Source organism: Vicia villosa, linkage group LG3, assembly GCF_029867415.1.
Source record: "Vicia villosa cultivar HV-30 ecotype Madison, WI linkage group LG3, Vvil1.0, whole genome shotgun sequence".
NCBI classification, from domain to species: Eukaryota; Viridiplantae; Streptophyta; class Magnoliopsida; order Fabales; family Fabaceae; genus Vicia; species Vicia villosa.
In genome coordinates this window covers 139,865,445-139,877,929 of record NC_081182.1, presented here as the reverse complement: position 1 = coordinate 139,877,929, position 12,485 = coordinate 139,865,445, and the positions used below count along the sequence as shown (strand labels likewise).

Here is a 12,485-nt window from a genome sequence, read left to right as displayed (position 1 = left end):
GTGATTTACCTCACTTGAGGATTTAATCCACTAATCGCAACAGATTACAATGGTTTTCCACTTAGCCCACGACTAAGTCTTCTAGAGTATCCTGATCACAACCTGATCACTCTAGGAACAAATGCTTAGACACAAGCTAAGACTTTCTTAGAGTATCCTGACCACCACGTGATCACTCTAATTAAAATTTCTTAGACACAAGCTAAGACTTCCTAGAGTATCCTGATCAACACTTGATCACTCTAGTTACTTACAAATTAATGTAATCAATTCTAAGAGTATTACAAATGCTTCTGAAAAGCTATAATCACAACAGTGATATTTCTCTTAAATTTTAAGCTTAATCTCACTAATATATTACAACAGCAATATAGTGAGCTTTGATGAAGATGAAGTTTTTGAGCTTTGAGTTGAACAGCATTTCAGCAAGTTTTTCAGAGTAAGTTCTTTCAGAATTGTTTATTTTGCTTCTCATCAGAACTTCATATTTATAGGCACTTTGAGAAGATGACCGTTGGGAGCATTTAATGCTTTGCGTATTCCGTACAGCATTGCATTTAATGTTTCACGCTTTTGTCAACTACCTCGAGCCTTGTTCACGCTGTGTCTACTGACGTTGCCTTTAATAGCTTCCAATGTTCCTTTTGTCAGTCAGCGTAGCCTGCCACCTGTACTTTCTTCTGATCTGATGTTTGTGTATACAACGTTTGAATATCATCAGAGTCAAACAGCTTGGTGCATAGCATCTTCTTGTCTTCTGACCTTGAAGTGCTTCTGAGCGTGATACCATGAGAACTTCAGTGCTTCTGCTTCTGAACTCAAGTTCTTCTGATGCTTCCATAGACCCATGTTCTGATTCTGCTTTGACCATCTTCTGATGTCTTGCCAGACCATGTTCTGATGTTGCATGCTGAACCTTCTGAGTCAAAGCTTCTGAGCGCTGATTTGTGCATACTCTTTATATATTTCCTGAAAGGGAAATTGCAATGTATTAGAGTACCACATTATCTCACACAAAATTCATATCCTTGTTATCATCAAAACTAAGAATATTGATCAGAACAAATCTTGTTCTAACAGTGTGCACCTGATCTGTGAGTGAGAAAAGCAAGAAAATTAATTGTTAAGTCCTGGATTCGAACCCACGTCCTGAGTCTCAATCCTTGCAACCTTTGGCCAGTTGTGCTGTTTAGTTTTGTTGTTATCAGAATGAACAAATTAAAATATGTATAATACACAAAGTATAAATGGAAAAGTCAACAAAATTGAGAATGGACCCCAGCGCAAACCAGTTGGAAGGAGGGAGATTTGTTGAAAGGTTTGACCAGCGAATAAGGAAAGGAGAGAGGAATAGAATGTTTCACTAGCCACCCATCAAACGCTACGTGTACAAGTCCATAAGTCCTGGGAACTGTTCATCAACTTCTTCCGGATACCTGCGGATTCAGTTGCGGAATCAGCTGCCTTTTTTCCTACAGATTTTTCCGCGAGTTCGTCTTCTTTCTTGGCAATGGTTTGAAACCTGTAAAAAAAACAACCAAACGAAACAAGTAATGACCCAGACCTCCTAATTAAGGTCTCCTGACTTGATTGGTTATATTAGTTTGGGTTGAATGGTCCTAAAACATGGAACACGAATATGCTTCTTCTTTGTGCCCTAACAATGGCAACACTCGTTTTGAACGTTCGAACTCCCTTCCATTGATTCGATTGCTCCCTAAATAATCTCAGGAACTCAATCCCATAATTAGTTTAGATCAGAACACATAAAAATGCAGAATACAAAAATCATACATGTATGGTAAAGATGAACATAGTATATGTGTTTCAAGCGTTCTATCACTGATCTAATGATTCAACCTTACTCTTTTATACCTTAGAGGTCGAATGGAATGGCTGTAAGGCTTTGAAATTATTTGAGATGAGGAAACGAAAATTTCACTTTCTTTGATATTTTGATAATCTTGAAACCCTTGTCTTCTCCCCCTTTTTTTTCGTCCTCCCCTTCTTATGATATTGGCTAGGTATATATTAGGAGTGAATTAGGTTTTTCATTGGGTTTGGATCTTTAGGTTTTTGTAGAAGGAAATTTGATTGAAATTTCAATAGTTTCCTTCTTTTTTTGATAAAATCCTTCCCTAACTTGTAGCCACGAAATTACCTTGATTTGCATCTGAATATATGCCCAAGATTGATTAAAAATATAAGACTATGCATATCTTTCATATTTCTTATTATTTATTTAATTAAAATTTGAATTTAATTGAATAAATTTCAAAATAAAATAAATAAAAAATAATAGAACTAAAGAATGGCATTATGGGCCTTGGATAAGCTCATGATCATGTTTCAAAAACCAAAACTTAGGCCCATTTGTCAAAAACATCAAATTTGTTCAAATTGACCTTTATGCATTTTCTCAATTTTGCCCAAGTTTAGCAATGCATATCTCTCTCTCAATTATTATAGTATGGAGATGTTCTATGAATTTTTGGAAAATTCAAGATGTCCTCTATAAGCCACTTTGGAACCTTTTTTGCATTTGAGGATTTTATCTTGATGATATTGCTCCTGACAAGAAACAGCTTTTTGTGAGCTTCTAGAAGGATTTGTAATGTTTTGGCTCATATCTCTCAAATGGTGCATTCCTTGATCTTGGGCCCAACATAAAAGTTGTAGAGAATTGAATTTAATTGAGGATAAGCTTTGGTTGGGGAATTTATGATAATGTATGAGAGAGATATGATCAGTCAAAGTCCAGTTGACTTTCCCTCATAAAACCCTAATTTAGCAACTATGAGCTTTGTTGATTTCTAAGCTTTTCTTGATGAATCATGATCAAACCTTGATCAAATGATGAATGTAACTTCAAAATGTTGATGTTGACCAAAAATCCGGAGTTTTGACTGTAATTTGACCACAATTGACTTTTAGGTCAAACTAGTCGACTGTTGACCTTTTGAGCAGTTGACAGAGCAATCTTGTGAATCAGAGCTTGAAGTTTGGTGTGAGGATTCTCTGAGGCATATGAGAGGCCATGAAGTCCACTTGAAGTATCAGAAATTGATTTTACTTGGAGAGAAGCAAAACCCTAGTTGTGGCTTGTTGCTTAGGAGACAGTTAAGTGAGCCCAACTCTTGCATAGCCTTGAGCAATTGAAAGTCAGGTGAGTCCAAATATCTGAAAATATTATGGGCAAATCTTGGGGTATGACATTAGACAAAATAACCAAATGGAAACTAATTTGACTACTATGATAGAAAGGATCATGGCCCAGAACGGTCTAAACACCGGACTTCGAAGGCCAAATTATACCTCCCCTTTGTTAGATTATGTTTTACAAACTGAATTACCAAGGGGTCGTAAAGTCCCTAAGTTCACCAAACTCTCAGGAGATACTAGTGAATCCACTGCAAAACATATAGCCAGATACATGACAGAGGAAGGGGATTGAGCGAATAATGAGGATCTGAGGATGAAGTATTTCCTCAGTTCGTTAACTAAGAATGCTTTTACATGGTTTACAACTCTCCCACCAGGTTCTATAGATACTTGGTCTCACTTGGAGAGATTATTTCATGAGAAGTTCTATATGGGCCAAACCAAGATAAGTCTTAAGGAATTGACCAATATCAAAAGGAAATTTACTGAACCTATAGATGACTATTTGAATAGGTTCAGTTTTCTAAAGGCTAAGTGCTTCACAGTGGTGCATGAACATGAACTAGTCGAAATGGCCACTGGAGGTTTAGATTATTCTATCAGGAAAAAACTAGATACTCAATATTTGCGAAACATGGCCCAGTTAGCCGATAGGGTTCAATAGGTCGAACTCTTAAAAGCTGAAAAAGCTAGAGCAAATAAAAATTATAAAAAGGAAAGAGTTGCCTATGTCGAAGCCGACGAAGGAGAACCTAAAATTTTCGAGGACCAATATGGTTTCGAGGATTTCGAAGTAGACTTGGCTGAATTAAAAGACGCAGCCCCTTATTCCTGTAAATTACTTACACCATCAAATGGGAAAAACCATGCCGAAAATGAAAAGAATGATAAGTTTCCTAAGAAAACCTACACATTCGATGTGACTAAATGTGATGAAATATTTGATTTACTTGTGAAAGATGGCCAAATGGTGATACCTCCAAATACTAAAGTTCCTCCGTTGGAACAGCGGAAGAAAAGAGGTTATTTTAAATACCATAATTTTTTGGGCCACCGAACCTCGCAATGTTTTCTTTTCAGGGATCTTATTCAAAATGTAATCAAGGAAGGCCGTTTGAGGTTTGGAGACAAGGGGAAGAACCAGGAGAAAGTGGATGCTGATCCCCTTAACATTGCTGACACTAATTATGCTGAGCCTGTCAATGTCAACATGGTCGATATGGTTGAAGTTGAGGCGAAGGAGATTTCAGAGAATGAAGGATATGTCTTAATTGGAAAGAAGGCTACTAATAGCCTAGAGTATGATGTTACCTTTGGAACAGCTGTCAAGGGTAAATAGGTTGCTAACGTCGAACCGAAGACTACTGAAGGTCTTGAAGGGGAGACGACTATGGCTGCTGAAGACCTAAGGAAGAAATTTGAGGAAATTTCAACTGCTGAGGGCGCCAACTTAGGCATCAACATGGTCAATCTAGGCCATTCCACTCCAAAAATGGAGGAAGTCGAAAGCTGCTTGAAGAAAGAAGGAATGCAGTCACGATATCCTAAAGTTGACGAGACTCTGAAGGAGTACCTTTAGAGGTGTCACAAGCAAAGCTCTGATATGCTGCTCTGTCCAAGGTGTAGCATACATGTGAGCCCAAGGGTAGCACAAAACCACGAAAGGTGGCAGCGCACCAGAACTGAGAGGAATTGGAAAAGAGAAAGTCAATTGTTGGCATTATATCCCAAACCAGGCAAAAGCTTGTTGGGATTTTTGGTACGTTGCCACAAGGATGAGACCGAATGTTTGATGTGTCCCAGATGTGGGGCAATCTACCACAGGAAGTTGGCTGAGGCTTTCGAAAGGATTCCGTCGAATCAAAGGTGGGATGCACGTAGAGGAACCCATATCTGTACATATTTGACAGAAGGGGAATCCCAAGAAGACAAGACAGCCCCCACCCATAGGCTAGGAAATTTACCTTCAAATTTCCAGCACAGATCCCAGAGGATGGGTGGACCCAGGCAGGGTCGAATAAGGGGAAATGGAGAAATTTCGACAAAGGAGGCTATCAGGTTAGGGAACTACAATGGTAAAAACCCTATATAAAGATCCCAATGGAGGAGGCACCAAAGACTAAGAAAAGCAGAAAGAGAGACAGTTTCGATGGAGGTTGGAGAATCCAGCAACACGAAAGCTCCTTTAAACATGGGAAACTCTACAAAACCTCCAGTAGAAGGAAATTATTTCCTTCTGAAGACCAGAAAGAGAATCGGAAGATTCAGAAGGAACAGAGTAAAGAGGAAGAGATGCTCATAGATGGTTTTGATTCAGACAAAGTATCATCTTTAAACATGAACTGCAACATGGTATTTGTTCTACTGTACGAGTATAATCAGGAAACTGAAATTGAAGACGATGAAGAGACCGAAGCAGCGAAGACGGTGAAGCATAAACCTGTATGTTACTATGTGCTTAGTAACGGCACTATTGAAGAGAAAAATGCCCAATTTGAGCGACCACATCAGGGGATGCAGAGTCATCTCAAACCCCTTTACATAAGGGTGAAAGTCGAACAGGTTGAAATCAATAAAGTGCTGGTAGATGGAGGTGCCGCAGTTTACCTCATGCCTCAGTTTATGCTGAAAAAGCTGGGCATGTTCGACACAGATGTGAAGCCCCACAACATGGTCCTGTCAAACTATGAAGGAAAAATAGGACAGACGCTAGGGGTTATCCAAGTAGATTTGACTGTTGGTTCAATCGCTAGACCAACAATGTTCATGGTGATACTAGCGAAGGCCAATTACAACTCGCTCCTAGGAAGAGAATGGATCCATGGGATTGGAGCAGTGCCCTCAACCATGCATCAGAGCGTGTCCATATGGAGAGAAGACGGTGTGGTGGAAAACATAGAGGCTGACCAGAGTTACTTCATGAGTGAAGTAAATCAAGTGGATAAGGCAAACTTCGACAGAAATCTGGCGAATATAGGCCCATGTCAACCAGTTAGGGATGTTTACTCCCCAAATAAGAATGCTTTATACTTCTTAGCTCTCCACCCGAATGGGTTTCAATGGGATCGAGAGATTATGAGAGATCCGGAAGAAGGGGAATCATCAGAAATACGGCCCTCAGACTGGGATGAAAACCCTGATTATGTCTGAGTTTTCGTTCTTCGAAAATATTTCGGCTTATCTGGCCGAGAACAAGCGAAAAGCGGCTCTCGAAGCCGAGATGATCAACATGGAGGTCGAAGCCAAAAATGCCATGTTGAATGATGTAACATCCCGATTTTTATTAATATTTTTATTAATTATATTAGTAATTATATTATTTGGTGTTTTTAATAATTACTTATTTACTTAGTTATTATGTGATATAATAATTATTTAAGTATTTAATTATGTGAGTGTTTGTGTTGTTTGACTTAATTGAGTTATTAGAGAGATATAACTAAATGGGCCTAAGTGATAGAAACATAATGGATGGATTGGTAAGTTAAGCCCAATTGACATAAGAGAGGTAGTAAGAGTAGAAAGTTAGGGTTTTAGAGTTGGATTCTCATAACTCTTTTTGGGGGAGAAAGAAGAGAGAAGAGAAAGAAGGGTGGAGCACTTGTTAGAAGAAGAAAAATTATGGAGGAAGCCTCAATTTTCGCAGTATGTTTCAGCATAGAGTCACCTTGGAAAAACGGGTGTATCTCTTAATCCAACCGTTGGATCGTTGCGGTACTTGGACACAACGTTTCTGACTCATAGAGGTAAGTTATGACCGGAGCGATTTTTATTTTGAGGGTTTTAAGTTTGTTTGATACGCTGATTCCCGGACTGGTTTTTAGGTGTGTCTCCAAATGATGTTAGAAAGGATTTCTTTTGGAGAAAAGCTTAGAGTTATGGTGAAAGAGTCCAAATTTACCAAGGTAAGGGGGAGAATTCTAATTATTATGGGTTAGTATGATTGGGACAATGGGTAAATTAACATGATTTAGGGATTTTGTTCTTCGAATTCTAGGTTTTGACATGTTTAGGGTGAAACCCCTAAATTTCTATGATTTGTGATTATTAGGTTTTGATGATAATCGTTGATATGTGATAATTAATTGTGTTTGAAATTAATATAGTGTGATATTACTTGGTTGATTAAATTAATAGTTGAATTAATTGCAATGAGTCTATTTGATTGGAATATTCTTGGACTTGAATCAATTATTCGGTATGTCGGTAAATTACGATATTTTGAGAATTTTACCGTAATTGTGTGTTTGGTTTGAATATTATGTTGAGAATAATATTGTTATACCAATGATGTTGTTTTAATAATGATTCTCTGTGGGTAGCTGTATGGCATGAATCTTAGTTATTAGTTGATTGATTGTTGAAAATTCTAGTAACACACGCTCGATGTCTTACCGGATGTTATGACATCCACAATTACACAGCATATATAATTATAACAGAACAACATAAAAACAATAAAGAACACACATAATTGTTTACCCAGTTCGGTTCAAACAACCTACTTTGGGGGCTACCAAGCCAGGGAAGGAATCCAATATAAGCATAATTAATTCGGAGTTAAACTCCCCCGTTTACAACTCCTCACTTAAAATCTACCCAATGCAATTCCAACCTATTCCTAGACCTGAGTATCTCCATGCACTCCCCCTCAATCACAGCAGTGATTACAAATAAACATATAACAATTACAGAGAGAAGACACTCTTCAAAAACACACCTTGATCTGCTTACAAGCTTCAATCAAGTGACACACACTCGTGCTTAAAAGCTTAGAGTGACAATAAACAAACACAACTTATTCCAACGCAATCATCAAGGACAATTGCTTGGATAACAAGAGACAGCTACAGAACTACGGTTCTTCACAATACACAAAATCTTCTGTCTGCGTTCCAAATTAGGATTGCAGTCTTTTTATATGCAGCTCTTGGGCCTTGGGCTTTTTTAGAAACAAATTAGGGTTAACCAAGTTAACCTAATTTACACGCCAACAGGTTGTTACAAAATGTGCTGTCAGCATGATCTTCTGGACAAAATATTCAGCACATAATAAAAGGTTTCCTAAACTGATAATTGAGAGAAATCAGGAAACGCATTTAATAAACAATAACAACTCCTGCTGTCACACACGGATGTCATGACATCGATCATGACATTCACTGCAGAACCTGTATTAGCTTAACATATATGCAGTCTGCACAACACAATATCAACCAGGTATGTTTTACCACAAATGCAGCCAACATGAAAACACCTTCAATCTCCCCCTTTGGCAAATTTTTGGCTAAAAAAACTTGTCACACCATATCAGAGAAATACTTGCAGCGGACACAAAGTAACCAAAACACAATCAAGGCAAGCTAATACAATACAGTCAGCATTTATGACCAGTATGCACATAGTGCTCAAACAAATCAGACAACAGCCACAAGAGCAGCACAAGCACAAACAGATCAACACAAAAAATAAGCAAATTAGAAATTGTTGATCACACACAACCACACAACCACCATTCTTGTTGTTCTGGGGTGACATTACTTTTTCTCCCCCTGTTTGGCCATAAAAGTTGCCAAAGCCAAAAAAAAGTCTTCTCCCCAATATTTAAGGAGGTTCAACCAAAACTTAAACTGAACTAAATCAAATAAAACAGACACAACTAAACGAAAGAGAACAAAACTAAACAAACAAAAACAAAAAAAAAACAAACAGGACTCCAGCTGTAATTACTGCTCAGATTCAGACCCACTTGAGGTGTCTGAAGAACTTTCTTTCTCCGAGCCATCAGCCAGACTGACACTTTCTTCTTCCAATTCTTTTTCTGATTCTCCTTCCTTATCTTGTTCATCTTTATCTCCCATTTCTTTAGTATCTGCAAAGTCCTCATTCTCATCCATTTCCAGAGTACTTATCATTTTTTCAAGAGATATTTTTCTAGATTCCAGCTCTTTACAAGTCTCTTTTAACATTGCTATGACTTCTACATTGCTGACTGATGCTCCAGATTTGGAAGTTTCAGTCGATGTCATGACAATGTCTGGAACATGCTTACCCTGAAACAATGACTAACACTTTCTTCTTCCAATTCTTTTTCTGATTCTCCTTCCTTATCTTGTTCATCTTTATCTCCCATTTCTTTAGTATCTGCAAATTCCTCATTCTCATCCATTTCCAGAGTACTTATCATTTTTTCAAGAGATATTTTTCTAGATTCCAGCTCTTTACAAGTCTCTTTTAACATTGCTATGACTTCTGCTTTGCTGACTAATGCTCCAGATTTGGAAGTTTCAGCCGATGTCATGACAATGTCTGGAACATGCTTACCCTGAAACAGTTTATAATGGAAGGCCAAGGGACTTTCTCTTTTGTACACTACATCATGTTCATTGAGAATGTTTGGATACTGATCCAGAATTATACCACACATGAGGGACGGGAAAGCAATTGGACCCTTAATACTGAAGCTTCCAGCATGCTTCATGGTTTGGTCAAAAATATATGATCCATAATCAAACTTTGCCTTTGTTCCTACAACATATAGAAATATGCCAGGCACAGTTGAAATAGTGGACTTGTGATTCATTAGTACCCAATTAGCTGCTCCTATCTTGTGAAGCATTGCATACTTGATGCTCAGCTTACTTGCAGTTAGCTTCTCTTTTAGGGGCCAGCTGTTTACCTGCTTGGCTGTGATTACTTGATAAACTTTGTTGTCTGTTACTTCAAGCCCAGTTTGAGTTTCATCTATTCTTTCCAAGCAATTATTAATCATAGACAGAGAGAATGATACACACTTACCTCTCATAAACACCTTTCTGTAGTCCACACTCCTGTTGTTTCCACAGTCTTCAGATAAGTTTACCACAAATTCTTTGACCAGCTTCTCATAACACTTGGAAAGATTGCAAACAGTCTTCAATAGCCCGGCTTCTTGAATTAGCTCTAATACCTCCTTGTTCTCAAGAGCATTTGGAGCCAATTCCCTTTCAACAGCCAATCTCTTTTGGAGTACATACTTCCACCTGCTGGCACTAGAGGCATAATGGAATGACACATTATCAATAGGAACTTCAGGAATACTTGCAGCAAGCTTGCTGGTTGTAGGCTTCTTCCTTGAAGGGATGTCAGGGACATTCACTTCAACATCAGACTCAGGTTCAACAATTTCCCGCTCCTTTCTTTTCTTTGGAATGACCTTGCTCCAAGATTTTGATGGACCAACCCCTGTACTCTTGGTTACAGCTTTACTCTTGATAGGACAAGCAGAAGTACTCTTCTTCCCGACAGAGTCTTTGGCAGGGTTGTTCACTTGTGTGCTCTTTTTAGGGAATCTTTGGACAACAGCTTTGTCTTTCCTTCTTGTCATTAGACTGTTGGCTACACTAGGATTCAAGAAGGTAAGTAATTCGTTGTCAGAGTACTCATCTAAGTCTACCACATTAGTTTCAGTTTCAGTATTGGCCTTAGGGTGCTCATTATCTTCGATGTCATTGACATCCTCAGTAACATTGGTATTCTTAGCAATCCCTTGTCCATCCTTGTTGATCTCCTCTTCAGTTGGGTCACTATCAACGGTGTGAACAGCTTCAGCCTTACTGGTGTTTTTGAGGGAATCAACCATTATGGTTTGAAGAGGAAAAGATATTCCAGGAACTTGATGATTTTCCTTCAGAATGCGAGTAACAATCTTGGTAATTGTGCTATCATCATATTTGGATCCTTCTTTAGTAAGTTCCTCCATGGTAGCAAATGAAGAGGGTTTGGTGCCCTTGTTACGAATACCCTCCTTGGGCCGTTTTGCATGTGTCGTTTTAGGCTTTGTGGCCTTTACTTCGTCACTGCTAATCGTCCTTACAGGGACAACCTTAAGAATCCTATTAGGGTTAGAGGACTCTTCCGGTGTTTCCGAGTCAGATACGGGAGATCCATCACTCGATTGCTGCGACATTCTGAAACTTTTTGAGACAAAACCTGTGTCACGCCTGTGAGAACAATTCGAGTAGTTCAACCTTAGTAAGTAGCGAGAAGAACTAATAGGAAAGTTTGCCGTTTTTAGAAGAGTAGGAGATCGAGGGAGCTTGATAAGCACACTGAGTGAGGGAAGTTTCAAATCGTGGATATTTAAAAAGCCTAAGAAGTATTCCCCCACGTAGGTTAATTGCTATAATATGTTTTGGTAACAGATACGTAACATACCCTTTACCTCTACAATGTCTTTAGATGTTGTTGAAACATTCTCTGTGACATTACTTTCTGATAGACTTTTAGGATCGTTGCTCACATTTGTCTTTTCTAGTTTTCTTTCCCGATCTGTAATGTCTATCATAAGGCTTACTTTTTCTTCTAGCAGAAATATATTGATACTTATGTACTCCCTTACTTTTGCACACAGTTTCTCATTCATTAAACAGGTCTCAGTGAAACCAGCAGATAGTTCACTTATGGTTAGATCTCCAATATATGATTCTTCATCAGATTCATTAGATTCTTGACAGTAAACTTTTAGTTATTCTCTGATCCATAGATAACAATTATCCTTAGACATAAATCCCTTCATGACTTCCTCATTCGCTTAATTAGTGATAATGCACTCCTCTTTAGTGAACCTGACATTGAATCCTTCATCACATAGTCGACTGATGCTTATGAGATTTGCAGCCAGTCCTTGTACAAGTAGGACATTATTTAGATTAGGAATACTCTGTCCTTCTGTCTTTCCAATACCTTTGACTTCTCTTATTTCTCCATCACCCAGAGTTACATAGTTGTTTCCCTCCAATTTGAGATCTACTAGAGAGTTCTTCCTCCCAGTCATATGATTTGAGCAACCACTGTCAAGGTACCAATCTTCTTTTGCAGGCACCCTTAGAGAAGTATGTGCTACCAGAGCAACACTATTCTTAGCTGCCCACTGTTGCTTTCTATTAGGGGTATCATATTCAGGTTTGGCTTGATGAGTTTGGTCTGGATATCAAAATAATCTGAAACAGAATGGCTTTATGTGACCAATTCTTCCACAGTGATGACACCTCCATTTTTGGAATTTCTTCTTTGAATGCCTCCTTCTTCTGTGTTCTTGATGTTGTGACGTTGGTGCTGACATCTGGTTGGTCACACAAGTCTCGGGCTTTGCTTTCCTGAATCTAGAGATGAATTCCTCTTTAGCCACAAATCCCACTCCAGACATGTCTCCTGTTCTTTGTCCAGATTCCAGAATTTCTTCTAGAGTATCAGTTCCATTGTTCAGCATTTTGAATGACTTGGTCATTTGATCAAGTTTGTAGTTCAACATGCTTACTTCACTACTGGGGGAGTCTATGGTT

At 38.4% G+C, this 12,485-nt stretch overlaps 2 protein-coding genes across 2 annotated transcripts; one reads left to right on the top strand and one right to left on the bottom strand.

Moving 5' to 3' along the window:
- The first annotated feature begins 3,475 nt into the window (after positions 1-3,475).
- Positions 3,476-4,501, top strand: LOC131659057 (uncharacterized). The gene is made up of 2 exons (XM_058928299.1): positions 3,476-3,817; positions 3,878-4,501. Exons 1-2 carry the CDS (start codon positions 3,476-3,478, stop codon positions 4,499-4,501), a joined length of 966 nt encoding a protein of 321 aa, XP_058784282.1.
- A 4,686-nt stretch (positions 4,502-9,187) lies between these two features.
- Positions 9,188-11,977, bottom strand: LOC131659056 (uncharacterized). Its single transcript, XM_058928298.1, has 2 exons — positions 11,769-11,977; positions 9,188-11,144 (listed from the first exon to the last, which is right to left on the bottom strand). Exons 1-2 carry the CDS (start codon positions 11,975-11,977, stop codon positions 9,188-9,190), a joined length of 2,166 nt encoding a protein of 721 aa, XP_058784281.1.
- Positions 11,978-12,485: the final 508 nt, after the last annotated feature.

Bases quoted from the DNA above. Each gene is read 5' to 3' on its own strand.
- LOC131659057 (XM_058928299.1), top strand. From the start codon at position 3,476: ATGAAGTATTTCCTCAGTTCGTTAACTAAGAATGCTTTTACATGGTTT. The intron at 3,818-3,877 runs GTTCAATAGGTC...AATTATAAAAAG, and splicing joins TGGCCCAGTTAGCCGATAGG to GAAAGAGTTGCCTATGTCGA.
- LOC131659056 (XM_058928298.1), bottom strand. From the start codon at position 11,977: ATGACTGGGAGGAAGAACTCTCTAGTAGATCTCAAATTGGAGGGAAAC. The intron at 11,145-11,768 runs GTTCACTAAAGA...TTGTTCTCACAG, and splicing joins GATGAAGGATTCAATGTCAG to GCGTGACACAGGTTTTGTCT.